Source organism: Triturus cristatus, chromosome 10 (genome assembly GCF_964204655.1).
Source record: "Triturus cristatus chromosome 10, aTriCri1.1, whole genome shotgun sequence".
In the NCBI taxonomy this organism is placed as follows: domain Eukaryota; kingdom Metazoa; phylum Chordata; class Amphibia; order Caudata; family Salamandridae; genus Triturus; species Triturus cristatus.
In genome coordinates, this window is record NC_140593.1 from 1,033,897,981 (window position 1) to 1,033,913,785 (window position 15,805).

A 15,805-nucleotide genomic window follows, 5' to 3' on the forward strand; every position below is an offset into this window, starting at 1 on the left:
TTTGCTACTGGATTCAAGCAAGCCTGGCTGAAGACGGCTGAAATGCCAGAAGCCGGTGCTAGGAGGCTTGCTTCCCGTCCAGGGAAGACATGGCTTGGCAGTTCGGGCTGGACTGTTCCCATGAGGCACAGGGTCAGACTGATTTGCATATGGCCATGTCTGAACTGGGGTGGCAGAGTGGGCTAAAGAATGGTGATGGATTAAACCCAGATCAGTTGACTGGGGGTGAGTGCTTGCAATGTTCAACACTCCGTCCATCATTTCCTTTGGTTTTTGCAGAAATTATACGAGGCATCTGGAGAGGTTATTTTTGGCTAATTCTCATAGTAAGCATCTGTAAAATTTATAAAAGCTCTGTGCCATTACAAGCGTTGCCGCCATCTTGATCGGTGCGCATACCACGCCCCATGCCCTTTTCTTTTCAACCTCTACATGAGGCCCCTTGCTGATTTATTATGTACTGCCAACTTTTACTGCACGTATGGTGTGGTTCATTGTGTTCTGGCCTTCAGTATATGCTTGAGGCCTCAGGCTAGAAAGGTTACTTTTGGAGAAAGTGTTATCATGGGCCTCAACCAAGCTGAACCAATGGCCATATTTACAAACATTTGCCACAGTGCAGCAGGACAACTTGCTGCGCTGCATTGAATAGAAACAGCAGGAATGTACCATATTTACTAAGATATGACGTATTCCTGCTCTCTCACTGCACTGGGGCACTGAGTGCTGCCTAGGGCCAATGCAGGAACCCTAGTTTCATGGTGCAAGGGTGCCTACGTTACAGGCAAGATTGTTTTTGTGCAGGAAGGGACACCTTTCTGCACAAAAACAATCCTCAGAGACATTTTCTTCTTTCTACGTGTGCAGCAAAATGCAGCACATGTAGAAGAGAAAATAACCAGGAGAAATAAACTTATTTCTACTTGTTACGCTTCTGTTGGGAATGCCGCATACATTTTACGCAATTCTAGGTTTACTACCCTTAGTAAAACTGGAATCGCACCAAAATCAGTGGGTGGATGCTTGGGAACACTCACACTCCAACCATGGAACTCCTTCCGAACACAGAGAAAAGCAAGGCAGAGATTTGTTCTGCCTTGCATTCAAGGTCGGGTCCTGCCTTAGGGCGTTGCACCCCTGATATTTTTGCAGTTTTATGCAATTAGTGTGAGTGCACAACTTTGAGTCAGACTTTATTCGCGGGTGCGTCGGCAGCTCTAAAGGGGGTTGAGCTGCTTCAATTTGATAGGCACATGGGTAGCAACAAGCACACAGCACCTAGACCACAAAGTGCGCATGTTGGGTTGGACGCCTGCCTGTCTCTGGCCAGCCTGATATGCATACTAGAGGCTTCCCACTTATGCACATTAGTGAGTGGGGGTTTCTCAAAGCACCTAGTCTCCTAACTAGCAGTGAATTTGCCCGCTCAATTCAGTCTTGGCACTGCTCTCATATGGTGTAACAGCAAGGGAGCAGTGTCTAGATTGGCTGAGAGATGACGTGGTTGCTGGGGCCTAGGGTGAGTGGGAGGAGAAGCATGGTTCAGCCAGAAATGTGCACGCTGGGTGGGGTCCGCAGCAATGAGCAGCTTACTACATCTACCTCATGTGCTACCGGCCTGGGAGCCGCAGTCATCCGTACCCACCTGGGGCCCGGAAGAGGTGATATGTCAGAAAAGCAGAGTTTCTACAAGAAGTAGGTCCCTGCTGAGGGCTCAGATGAGGGCCCACCGGAGGGATGAGAGGAATGCCTGGTGAAGGGCTCAGACGAGGGCTCCTGTGCATGGATGTGCCTGAGGTCAACTGGGGCCACCAGAAGTAGTTGGAGCTAGGAACTAGGAGCTAGCGTCGGATTGGGACAAGTATCCTTGATTGTATATCCGGACAGGATCCAAGCACAGTGGGACAGCTCAGCCTTCCATCCGTCCAGGGATAATATCCTAGTGTGGGATTTAAGCCCTTTCATTATTAGCCTGAAGGCACTTTTGTTTGTGGTGTGTTTTGTGTACGAGGTCATGGTTTCAGTGTGGCGAGACCGGCCTGCCTGGAGACAGAGGCTAGTCCACCTCTGGTGCTATGTTGACATCTACAAGGCTGTAATGTTTTTATGTGTTATTTCTACAGAGTAGCAGCACCTTGAGGGTGCATACTTTGTTATTTAATCAGCACTTCTATAGCGCCTCCTACCATTAGGCAGACACCGAAGCGCTTTCTTGATCTGGGCACTCTTCGTTCTACTCTGGATTTCCGTCCTTTGGTTGTAATTGGCTGAGTGAGGATGATTAGAAGAGATTTGTTAACAAAGGACATATTTGCTTTACAAATTTCCACAAAAACACAATATAATCAGTACTTCCTAAAAGGGGTGTGGGAACTTTTGTTTTTTTACCCGAATATGTCCCCCCAGATGACTACAAATCTCCAGGACACATCTTTTCCAGTCCATGGTGTTGTCTAAAATTATTATGTTGCGCTATGTGCAACTCGTGTTGCTTAGTACTCCATTGCTGAGACTAACTTTTATGTCCTCTTTCAATAATATTTAAACTAAGCTAGCTAATAAGTCAGCAAAAGAGAGACAGAAGATGGACGGAAAGAGGACAAATAAAACATTCACCCCCAGTCAAGAACTCTGGGTTAAATCCATCATTCTTTTGCTCACCATGCCACCCCAGGTTAGACCCAGCCATATGCAACTCAGTGTTAACCGTGCTCCTCATGGGAACAGGCCAGCCCTAACTGCCAAGCCATGTCCTCCCTAGACCAGAAACACGCATCCTGGACCTGTTTTGGGGTATCACCCCATATCAGCCAGGCTAGCTTGAATCCATCATTCAATTCAGCACACTCCTAGTAACTGTGCAATCATTCATGTTTATTTGGTTTTCCTGCTGATAGATCAGTTTATTGAACATGCTCGCTATACATCATCCTCATTAGGAACACCATCATTATTCGCTGAATAGAAATTACATCAGCGTCATCACTGTCTAGGCATAAATCAATGGAGGCATTGCATATGTTTCCCAGCACTTCTAAATTCTACCCATCTATTTTGTTGTGGGCTTTATAGAACACTTATTTCAAATCTGAGGTTAGTTTGTCTGTAGATAAATCATTGATAGCAAAGGTGAAACAGTTCTAAATCAGCAAACTGGTGACTAACTCCATGAAGCTTTGAGTTAGCAAACTTTCAGTAAGCTTTAAATTTAATTAGCGGTGAGGATCTGGCATTACTACTAGAGCTGCCAAATTTGAAACTTGGGAAACAGGTTCAAGTCCCAGCGTTGGCTCAACATCCTGTGATTCTGGGCACTCACTTAACCTACCGCTGCTTAAAAGTGAATCTTACTTTATGCAAAGCCCTTCAGTGCCCATGGGCGAAATTTGTTCTATATAGATAAAAAATGATTAGTGGTGCTGATGGTGTTGACACAACATTTTCAGTCAGTTAAGCTCCTAATGCTTGGTGTTCTGTGATCTGGTCCTGTGGCCATACCCTCATAGACTGCTTGCAAGAATCTTCTGTCATCAATATATATTTTATTTTTTTATTGGGTTGGACAGACTGACATGATTCAGGAAAACTACCCACAAATGCTTGTCAGAGCGAAGGATCCTCAGATAGCAAACATCCAGGCCCAAAGAGTCTGTTTTATCCAGTGTTTCTTCCAGTACAGCTGCTCATTTTTCCAGGCCATCTGCCTTGGTGTGGAACGACCACACGTCAGTGCATAGTATTTCTGTTGTGAGGTGGGAGATCTTCGCATTTATGGATCCCCACAATTTGACTATTGAGATTTATTTTCGGGTATGGTGGCTTCATGCGTGGGTGAAAGTGTGGTATTAGTCATTTTGTTGCCCGCCCTACAACTCCGTAAAAAGTTGTCACTGTGTGGCCCTGTCACTTAACATCCCACCTGGTAGTTGGTACTGGGCGCCCGGTCGGTGGAAGAAAAAGGGATTGTGGTGTCCTTTGGTTTAGCCGGCACAGGTGAGTTTAAGGCTGCAAAGAATCTCAATACCCCTTGGACAATGTTGTAGCCTAGGTCCTCTTATCTAGTCACTCTCAATTAGAGTCCCAACTGAGCACAGGAGCAAGTCATATTCGGTCAGCGGGCTGGGTTATGACAGGCCTGTCTGGTCTTCCATCTTCCCTGCAACTCTCACTGTATAGGGTCAATGCCTGTGTGGAGACAGGCTCAGCCCTTGTTAGCAGTGGAAGACAGGTCAGCATTGCGAGCCTTAAAATGGTGACAGGGATATGCAGGCAGAAGAGGGACCCTGGCACTGTCATTGTGCTCGGCCCCCCAAAAGTAAGTCCTGGTCTTTCTGGTGGTCATGATCGCCGATCCTGCGCTACGTTTGTGGCCCCACCTTGCTGCTATGTATTAATTCACCAGCTTCTTTGAGCATAATGTATTCTGTGGCCTCTGAGTCTCCCAGATAAGATCAGGGATGGAAGGGAGAAACAAGAAGACCTCTTCATGGAGTTCTTCCACTCAGTCCCTCTCCTCGGGGAATGGAAGGGGCACCGATAAGGCAGTTTGGGCAACCCTGCCCCCCTGCGGGCCGCGGACCTCTGTTCAAAGGTCACTGTCTGTTGCCGGACTTCGCCCCGTGGGTTTATTTCTAAGATCAAGCAGCAGATGTGGGACCACAATAGAAAATGTGTTTGTGATTTAAGCGTTTTGAAGCAAGGCACTTCCAGTTGCAAAACGTAGTTAATTCTGTGTATTTTTTTTTAGGGCCGACTTGAGGTAGCACATTTTGAAAATAATTGTTGCAAGAAAGGAAGGGTAAGCCAGTGCGTTTCAACCCGGCCAGCATACTTAAACATGCCCTTTAGAAGAGTACATGTTGGGGTACAACCTTTTCTAGGAACGGGAACACCTAGACACATAAAAGATTCTGGGGTGGGCCTGTGAAAGCTCACCGACCCATAAAGCAGAATTTTTTCATTTACCATAACATTTTGTTAGACTGAAATTCCACCAGTTCTAAATTCCGGAATCATGATTGAAAGTATACCTTTGCAAAACATAATCAGTGAATTTGGTCATAGTCAACACATGTTTAAGGACTGAGCTGTGGTTATTTTTATGAATTATTTTTCAGTATCTTTCGTGGGGTCAAATATTTATTTATTTATGCCACTCCAAATGAAGCATCACAAGTCATGATGGAATACAGTTGCCTATATCAATGACATGACCTGATAAGGGCAACAAGCGCACAATAAATGTGTATTGTGGTTTATTTGATTAATACAATAACAGCCTTGGTTTGTTTGTAGGTGAACTGTATTCAAGGAGTTTTCTGAAGACGGTGCCATGCAATGTCACAAAATGTTTCCAGCTGGCCTAAAGGTTTCCAACGCACTCAAGCATCTCATGCGAAAACGGACCGCGGTCACGACTTGGAAATCAGCCCACACAAATTACAAACCTTGTGTCACCCAAAATTTTTCTGATTATGAATCCCTCAAACAAAACTACAAACCAGAAGTACCGGAGTACTTTAATTTTGCTAGTGATGTACTGGACAACTGGGCACGAATGGAAAAGGTAAGGTTTGCGTAACTTTAAAATGCGGTCGTCAGACCATCATAAGTCGTGTTTGACTGTACCTCTTAAATTTGTTTTATAAGAATCCTGCAGCTGCCTAAACCTGCTTCCCACTTTGTCTTGCTCGGTACCTCACCATAGATGCGCTTTGCCTTGTGTTGCTAATGCAATATATATTGAATCCAACAAACGTGTGCATGTTTGTATTAATGTACAACCCACTAAGAATGTTTAAGAGTAATATCTGAGGGAACTGGACTAATGTATTCCCCGCCACTGTCAACAGAGTCTTCAGGTCTTACCCCAAGAATGTCCTGATAATTCTGCAATGCAATACAGTGTGCAAAATTCTCTTTCTTCTGTCTGACATCTTAGGCAAGTGAGAAGGAATCCCTCTAAGAGTGCTAGAGCATGTCTGGTAAGGTAAATGCCCCCTAGACAATTGAACAACATGTGAGTCTAAAGCATGTAAACATGTTGATTTCATTGGGTGCCACAGGTTCTCTTTACCATTTTGTGTACTTGAGGAGACCTTAGTCTTTCTTCCATGCTGTCATTGAAGCAAGGAATGTATCTGTGGAGCTTATCACCAAAGGCTTGTAAAGACTGGAGATCATTTTATCTCGTAAATGGGAAGGAGCTAACTTGTCTGCCAGAAGATTGAAGTCTATCAGACTCTTTATTGTAGACGAGTATGGCAAAAGTGTCTGGCAGACCTAGGGATATTAAGAAACCTGGGAAGGAGGCACACTTCTTCCTCTATGTCTCTGAATGATTTACTGCGGGTAAGGAAAACTTCATTGCTGAGATTTCCAGCATATCCAACCCCACAAATCTCTTGAGAGCCCCAGCTTGTAGGTGACCAGTACCCTCCCTCAAAGGGGTGTTTTAATTCAGCCATCCCATCATTTCAACACCCATATCCAGGCTCCAAAGAAAGGCTTTTAGTCACAGAGTGAAGGCCAAAAGGCGGGCTGCATCTGTGAATGTGGTAAAAATGAAGAGTGGTTTCCTATTGACCACAGCTCGCTTTTGAAGGCAAGACCACATTTTTGACCAATTGTGCACTTGTTTATAACAATGAATTGGGAGGGCAAGTAGTATGTAGACATGGCTGCTATTCCTGGGCTGCTATCAAGTTAGCTTTGCAACATTTAACCATAGATGCCTTCAGCATCTTGCTGTTCCAAATTAAAGTCTTTAGAATACAAATTAACTATCTAAAAAGTTCCCAGGCAGTTTGTATGGGAGAGTTTGCATATCGGAAACGGAATATAGCATGTTACAACGCATGCTATTACATCGCGTTCCATTACAACTCGGTCCTTACAACAACCGCGTTGTTAGAACGCAATACCTTTACAACCCAAGTCATTAGATCGACTTGCTCTAGATTGCGCTCCAACATAAGGAATAGTATCATTTACTATTCCAACTCCCGCCTACGCAACAGTAGGGAAGGTGTTGGAATAGTAAATTATACTAATCCTTAGCTTGGAGCGCCAGCTAGAGCAAGTCGATCTAATGACTTTCTATGTAAAGGCATCGCGGTCATTGTAACGACCGTGTTGTAAAGGTAACGCGATGAAACAACCTCATTGTAAAGGCTTTTTTCCCGGAAAAGAGCTGTGGGAGTGTCAACGTTTTTACCAGAGCGACCCTATTAGCATAGATTGAGGCATTGGATTGCACTGTTAAAATTATTTTCAGCCTATATAGAATTGGGGTAACTTTTCAAGTCCATTTCTGCACCTCAGTTTTGACTGCCCTAATCCACAGGTAGTGGAAACCCTCCATGGCCATCAGCAGCCGTGATGACGTCTATTCTGCCATCTCGGCCCACCCCTGAACCGGGAAAGCATTTGATGTGGTTCAGTACACCACCAGTCCCAAGTGGGTTCCAAACTCATTCAAGATCGTTTCAAATTTAGGGCTTGAGTTAGCCGGTCTAGAAAGGTCAGGAGATTGTCTTTGTATAATGACATGCTTTCTTCTAGATCATGGCTTGCTCAACTGCCGCTCCCTGGCCAAACACCATCAGGAGGTGTCAATACTGGTGGAAGATCTGCAACTGGATGTGTTATTTCTGACGGAGACATGGTGTAGTAATGACTCCCTGGTGGAACTGGGGCTCGCCTGCCCGGAGGGCTATAAGATTTTTCATAAGCCCAGAGCAACGGGGAGAGGCGGAGGGGTCGGGATGATGTTCAAGCATACCTGGGATTTTGCCCCGTTTAAGATTGATGAGGTGGTGGGTATTGAGCTATTAGGATTCACCCTACAAGAACAGAGGGGGAGGCTCCTTACTGGGATGGTCGGATACAGACCCCCAAGCTCTAATACTCAGTACCAGGCGCTCCTGGATGTCATCGCGGCCCAGTCACTGACACACTCCAGAATGCTGCTCCTGGGCGATTTCAATTTATGGGAGAATGGGATTTTAGACGGCCACTTAAGAGATCTCAGGGAAACCTGTGAGAGTTGCAACCTGCATCAGCTGGTCCAACAACCCACCCATCAAGGGGGGCACATTCTGGATCTTCTGTTATTATTATATTTGGGTTTGTAAAGCGCACAGATACCCGGGGGTTTCCCGGCGCTAACAGAGGAAAAAGAAGCAGGGAGACAAGATGGAAGTGGACATTAAGCAGAGAAAAGCCAGGTTTTTAGGCCCTTCCTGAATTTCAGGTAGCAAGTTTCAAAGCGCAGAGAAATGGGGAGTGTGTTCCAGAGTGATGGCGCCAGATAGGAAAAGGAGCGACCACCAACTCTGGTGCGTTTGAAACGTGGCACGGAGAAGGTGCCAAGAGAAGAAGATCTGAGGGTACGCACAGGACAGTATGGTTGAACCAGAGTGGAAAGGTAGGGGGGGGAGTTGTCTGTTTTAATCCTGTGCATGTAACAGAGAGCTTTGAACTTTGCTCTAGATTCGATGCGCAACCAGTGAAGGCTGCGCAGGGAAACAGCAGCAGAGGCAGTTCTGGGCAAATTGCAGAGCAGGCGAGCTGCCATGTTTTGCACCACCTGCAATTTGCGTGTTACTTCCTTGTTAACCCCAAGGAGGAGCACGTTACCATAGTCTAACCTGGAGGTTACTAAAGCCTGGACCACAGTTCTTAGGGTATCTGGCGGCAGCATCCATGCTATTTTTCTCAGCCATCGCATGATATTAGTACAGATGGCTGAGACTTTCACAGCATGCTGTTTCATGGACAATTGGTTGTCAAATGTAACTCCCAGGTTACGAGCCTTGGTGGATGGAACCGGCAGGGGACCCATTTGCAGAGGCCAATGCTTAGGGCCCCAGAGAGAGGTGTCAGGACCGAATAGAAGAAGTTCGGTTTTATCGCCGTTTAATTTTAGTTTATTAGTCAGCATCCAGTTGGCAATATTAATAAGCCCAGATCGAAGAGATGAAGTAGGGGCGTGTTTATTAGAAGAAAGAGAGAAAATAATTTGGGTGTCGTCCGCATATGAAAATATAGAGAGACCAGATTGTTCTGCCAGAGAGGCGAGAGGACTGACATAAATATTGAAAAAGAGAGGGCTCAGGATAGAGCCCTGGGGTACACCGTGAGGGGACGGGAGAACAGAGGAAACAGAAGTAGGGGAAAAAACCTGGAAAGTGCGTGCGGACAGAAAACTGGCAATCCAGGCTAAAGCCATGCCATGGATACCAGCGGCCTTTAGGGTGGAGAGGAGGATGTCATGAGAGACGGTGTCAAATGCCGCGCTTAAATCCAACAGGATAAGCGCCACCGTCTCTCCTCTGTCCACCTGTTGTCTAATAGCCTCTGCGACACCTAAAAGGGTGGATTCAGTGGAGAATCCAGCCCTAAAACCAGACTGGGATGGGTGTAAGAATTTGGTGGCCTCAATGTGAGAGGAGAGGCAGAGGTTAATGTGTTTTTCTAAAACCTTGGACAGACAAGGGAGTAGAGATATGGGTCGGAAATTGGAAGGATTATTGGGATCGGCATTGGTTTTTTTGAGAAGGGGAACCACCATAGCGTGTTTCCAAACTGCAGGGACGGTGGCTTCCAACAAAGATGCGTTCAGGAGGGCTAAGATGGGTAAAAGAGCAGGAGTATCAAGAGTGCTTAAAATTTGAGGAGGCATGGCATCAAGTGGGGAGCCAGATTTGATTTTAGCCATGAGTTTGAAGAAGAGTTCCAGAGAGATCGAATCCCATTTGTCAATAGAAGTGTGCGGAACAAGGCTAGTGGTATCCTGAGTGGTGGTGTTGTCTGGATCAGTACTGGGAGGGATGTCTAATGCTCGTGGGGAGGCATCAAAACCGGCATAGATACGGTCTATTTTTTCCGTAAAAAATTCGGCAAGAGTATTACATTGGACTGTGTCCAAACAGGGGGCTTTTGGCGAGTTTGATTGTCCAGAGAGTTCTCGGACTGCTTTAAAAAGAGCTTTTGGGCGGTTTTGGGCTGATCGAATAAAGGTGTTAACATAGTTTGCCCTGGCAGATTTGCACAGGGAGTGGTAGTTTCGGAGTTCCATTTTATAAATTTCTTTATCGTTAGGGGAATACGCAGATCTCCATATGCGTTCCAGTTTCTTACACTTGGATTTGGCGCATTTGAGTTGGTCATTAAACCAGGGGGCAGGGGGGTGAGTGAAATTTTTTTTTCCATTACGGGCCGGAAGACAGATATCAACGGCTGAAGAAAGCCATGTGTTAATTAAACTTTCATCTTTAGTAGTAATATTGTTGGGTAGAGAGGATAGGGTTAAGGCAAGCTGGTGATTCAGTTGTGACAATTTGAGTTTTTTCCAATTTCTATTCGGTCTGAGAGTCTGAGTATGCACTGATGGACCGGCAATAACACTCGTCAGGATGTTAAACTCGATAATGTAGTGGTCGGACCAGGTAATAGGTTTGGAAGGGAGGCAGGTAATGTCGTCAAGGTTCGAAAAGATGGGGTCAAGTAGATTACCTGCCTTGTGTGTAGGGCCTGTGTTATGAAGATGTAGATTAAGAGCGGCCAAATCTTGAAGAAGATGTGTACGGATAGGACAGAGTGAATTGTTAAAGTGGATATTAAAATCGCCAAGGAGAAGAAAGTTTGAGGTTTGAAGCAATAGAGGAGCTAAATTTTCCGATAAAGAAGAAGCCCATGCGCCAACAGCGCCCGGTGGACGATAGAGTAATACGCCCGACAAGGTGTAGTTAGGATTCAATAATAGTTTGAAGTAGCCAGCTTCGCAGTTGGGTATGGCTACATCTTCCCACTTACATGAGTAGGTCCGTTTATATATGATGGCGATGCCACCTCCCTCCTTGCCCTGTCTATTGCGGCATACATAGGTGTAGTTGTTAGGGAGAGCTGTAGCAACATCAGGTCCCGTGCAGTCGTTCAGCCAGGTTTCTGTTAAGAACAGGGCCGCTGGACTGTCAGAAACCAAAAGATCAAAAATGTCCCTCTTGTGCTTAGGCAGGGACCTGCAATTCAAGCTCAGGAGAGTAAAATCCGTGGAATGATGGGTGGGGAAGGAAATTATTTGACATGAAGAGGGTTTCCAAAACGTCGAGCTGGGAATATGAGTATGTGAGGGTGCCGAAGTTAGAGTCAGGGAGCAAATCTGACAAGATGTAGGGGCATCCGAGGCCCGTAAGCAGGGGCAAGTATTATTCATAGGGGAACGAAGAGATCGTAAGGCATGGCTAGAATAGTAAAGCCTGGGGTTTGTGGAGCACGGCGCAGGGGGGGTGGTCCCTGGTCCCGTCTGGTCGCGGACGGGCGCAGACGGGCTTAACTTAGGCGCAACTTCGGCGCGAAGTCGGCGCCCCCGCTGCGCCCGTCCGCTGCGCCTCCGCCACTCCCCCATAATAAATAGTCCGCTGTAGAAGGCGGCTAGTCCAATCCCCTTCCCCGAATCGCTGAGGGCGGAAGTGCCGCTTCCAGGGACTCGCCGCTCTAGCGGCACCAGCCGAGGCGGATCGAGTCCGAGCGGGAAAGGATAACACACAAGGTAATCACTCAATTCAATAAAAGATAAAATGCAATTTTAAAAGCAATTTTCACGGAACAGAATAGCGTGGCAGCCTGCGCTGCTTCTTAGTCTCAGAGTGAGCCCGGTCACAACACGTGTTTTAAATAGCCAATACAGCGCCAAGGGGTGAGAGCGGCTAGTCCAATCCCCTTCCCCGAATCGCTGAGGGCGGAAGTGCCGCTTCCAGGGACTCGCCGCTCTAGCGGCACCAGCCGAGGCGGATCGAGTCCGAGCGGGAAAGGATAACACACAAGGTAATCACTCAATTCAATAAAAGATAAAATGCAATTTTAAAAGCAATTTTCACGGAACAGAATAGCGCGGCAGCCTGCGCTGCTTCTTAGTCTCAGAGTTCGCAGACTGTAATGAAACTGAGGTGATTAACATTCTACCTCAGACTTGGACTGACCACTCGCTGATCCAGTTGCGGATTCAAATACCTGGTGGAGAAGCAACTAGGCTACCTCTTGTAACATATCGTATGGGGAGAGACTGGGCTAAACTGATGAAAAGTCGGACGAACCCGCTTTTTAAAAATCTGCCTCCTTTTGACCCCTATGGGTCAGTGGGTACAAACTATCGTCTGTACCATAACTACATCCACGAAGTACTGGATCAGCATGTGCCTCTGAAGCGCCTGAAGGCCAAAATTAAACACTCCGCACCGTGGTTTACTGAAGAGCTGAGTATTAAACGCAGGTTCTGTCGGTTGGCAGAGAGGAAATGGTGCAGGCACTATGCTGAGCATGACAAAGTGGCTTTCAAAGGGGTGCTAGCTCAGTACAAGGAGCTGATTGTTAAAGCCAAGGCAGACTTTTTTACCAATACCATCCTGTCATCATCAAATAGCGCCAGAGCTCTCTTTAAGATCGTCAGAGACCTCTCCACCCCCACTAGTCTGGGAAATAAAGTGGTGGCCTCGCAGGCACTATGTGACAAAATTGCCTCCCATTTTGAGGAGAAAATTTCAAAAATTGTAGGGGGGCTTTCTTTGTGTGACGCTTCCCCCCAAAACACTTATGGTCATAGGCCTGCGGAAGAACCAGGGGTGGTAACCTCTTTGGAGCACTTTACACCGCTTACAGACAAGCTGTTTAACAGCTGTGCACAGAATGTGAGGTCAGGTTCTCCGCTAGACCCCTTACCTAACAAGATCTGGAAAGAGCATGCACAGGCACTGCTTCCCCGGATGTGGCAGATATGCTGCCAATCCTTGGAGGAAGGGGTGGTGCCTGAAGCATGGAAGCTGGCAGTGGTTACTCCCTTACTAAAGAAGCCATCTCTGGACCCAGGAGATCCCACTAGTTTTAGACCTATCTCCCTGCTGCCTTTTCCTATAAAAATTCTTGAAAAGGTAGTGAGTAGGTCTCTCTCAGGGTATCTTGAAGAGTTCCATCTCCTGGATAAGAGCCAGTTTGGCTTCCGGCCAGCTCATGGAACGGAGACAGCTCTGGTCACCGTGCTAGACAATCTGCGGATGCGGGCTGACAGAGGCCTTTCATCAGTACTGGTCCTCTTAGATATGTCTGCCGCATTCGACACGGTTAACCATCGAATTCTGTTGAACAGATTGGAGCTTCTGGGAGTTAAGGGATGTGCCATGAGGTGGATGCAATCCTATCTTACAGGGAGACAACAGGTGGTCACCTTGTCCCCTTTCACCTCCAGCAGGACCTTGGTGGAGCATGGGGTCCCTCAGGGGTCGGCCATTAGCCCCATCCTCTTTAATATTTACCTGCAGCCATTAATCTCTATAATCAAGTCGCATGGGGTCGACTTGGTCAACTATGCAGACGACACCCAACTGGTGTTCTCATTGGAGGGGAAGGGTGCTTTGACTATGGATGACTTCCAGACATGTATGCGCCAGACTTCGGACTGGCTTAGGGCTAACTCCCTGCAGTTTAATGGAGGAAAGACAGAGGTGATCTACTGTTCCTCTGCAGGAGTACGTGACATGCCTTTTGACCTCAGACTGGCCCCAGAGGCGGAACCCATTGTCCCTGTGACAACAGTGCGGAATCTGGGGGTTATGTTTGACGATAATCTTCAAATGGCCTATCAAGCTAAAAAAACAGTGGGGGGTTGCTTTGCTCTCCTGAAAGCCCTACGACAGATTCTACCTCTTCTGCCAGTGGAGAAAAGACCTTTGGTGGTACGCAGTATCATCCTTAGCAGGCTGGACTACTGCAATTCTTTGTACCTGGGAGCTCCTCTTTACATCTTCCAGAGCTTGCAGAGGGTCCAGTCTATGGCAGCCAAATTGGCGCTGAATAAGAAACGCAGATCTTCAACCACGCTGGCGTTACAAGAGCTCCATTGGCTTCCTATAAGGGAAAGGTTTAGGTTTAAAGCCCTATGCATTGTTTACAGAGCGGCACACGGTCTCGGCCCAATCTCCCTGCAGGAGAAATTGTCCTGGTATAAGCCCCAAAGGACTCTACGCTCTTCAAATGCTTCTCTGTTAACTACTGGCAGGGTTAAGAAGGCCAGGATGGGGGGCAGGGCCTTTAGTACAGTGGCATCGCGGTGCTGGAATGATCTTCCTCTGAATATTAGACAGGCTAACTCTCTGATGGATTTTAGGCACAGCCTGAAAACCTGGCTTTTCCCTAGGGAGAAGCCCTTGATCTCCTGATCTCCTAATTCTGCACTTCCTGGCCGGCCCCTGCATTTCTTTTGGTTTGTCTGTGGTTACTTGGCTGGTTAAAAGTCTCTTTACCATCTCAGTCTAAGCGCCAGGATACCCGTTGGGTGACAGTAGCGCTCTATAAGAACAAAATACATACAAAATACATGCATGGCCTCATCCAATCCTTGCTTCCTTGCATACAGGCTCACCACCCTCACTTCAGGGAATAAGAGAAGCCAGTTGGGAACTTGTAAATCCTTCGCTCAACACACTATGCATGCCTTTTTTGTCAACCGTGCAAATGTAGATTTTCAGATGCTCGGTGAATGTGAGAATTCTGTTGGCTGTTTGGGCAGTGGTTTGAAGCTCTGTGCTGAAGGGACCACTGTTGACCACCCAGGCCCGTGCCCCACCCCCTCGAACTGCAGTCATGGTTCTTGCAAGGACCCCTCATTGTCTTCTGCTTATTATCTCCTTCACAATGACTACAAAAACTCCTAATCAATAGAGATCAGAAAGCACTGACCTTGTACTCTGGATCCAACTGGAGTGATGCACTCTTCCATCTCTTACTGCCTCAGCTAGTGACCACATACAATGAGGATGGGAGGGCCATAGTAGAAACAAAGAAAGAAGAAAGGGATAAAAAAGAAAACAGGGACACCTAATGCCACCACTATGACTCGTTATCCTGCATGGCACTGTAGTCTGCAGGTCAAAGTGGATATCTAAGGCAATAGGAGATAGTTCAGTAACCTGCCATGACGGTCTGCAGCTTTTCTCAACAATTGAAAGGACATAACATAACTGTATATCTGTAACCATCTCTCAGAATTTTTAATGGACCTGATATTCCTGAAACGAAAGTGTAACAATAGATAAGTGTCGTAATATATGTAACTATATGCTGTCTGTGTAAGAAGAGATATGTTTGTGTGTATACATATATATATTCACTGAAAAAAACAGAGGTTTCAAGGACGTTATAGTTAGGAATTTGCGTTTTAAAAATCCTTAGAAATTCACTGAAAAAACCACAGGTTTCAGGGACGTTATAGTTGGCTGATATTTTACTCAAAAGCAGAGAAATTCAGCCATTATAGTCAGCTGAGCTAACTCTAACTCGGGCCCCCGCAGTGCGCTGCTGATGATGTCACATATTACATTACTCATGACATGACATGGTCAGTGACATCACTGATGACAACACATATATTCAAGGACTTTACTCGAATTGTTATCTCCAAGGGTCTAGAGATACTTCAACAGGACAATTGGAACAATATATGTTGTCAATGTATCAAGGTATCAGTCGAATGGATGTCTTTCATGTACTAAAAAGCCTTTAATGTCATTCTGGAAATCACTTTATGCATGCTATGTAGTACGTAACAAGACGCCTTAATCACAAACATAGTTATAAGTTATGCGATCAACGTATCACGGTTTGAATCGACTTGTTGTTTCAATATGTACCAGGATGATGTCAAACAGCCTTTGCGTACTACAACGACCTGAGTCTTAACTTACGACCTGAGTCTTAACTCTACCATCTCACGTACGTCCGATTCTCTTTACTTTAATCTTATACATCCCAT

General features: G+C 46.3%; 1 protein-coding gene across 3 annotated transcripts in view; it reads left to right on the top strand.

Moving 5' to 3' along the window:
* Nucleotides 1–15,805, top strand: part of LOC146796482 (acyl-coenzyme A synthetase ACSM3, mitochondrial-like) — a 441,567-nt gene that overhangs the window by 46,064 nt on the left and 379,698 nt on the right. For 2 of the 3 annotated variants that reach the window (XM_085629083.1, XM_085629082.1), the window contains one exon: nt 5,296–5,566. In XM_085629083.1, the coding sequence (XP_085485209.1) occupies nt 5,333–5,566 (234 nt within the window). In that variant the 5' untranslated portion in view covers nt 5,296–5,332. Of the gene's footprint in view, nt 1–4,747; nt 4,799–5,295; nt 5,567–15,805 lie in introns of all 3 variants that reach the window. The other variant, XM_085629084.1, reaches the window with a different exon arrangement.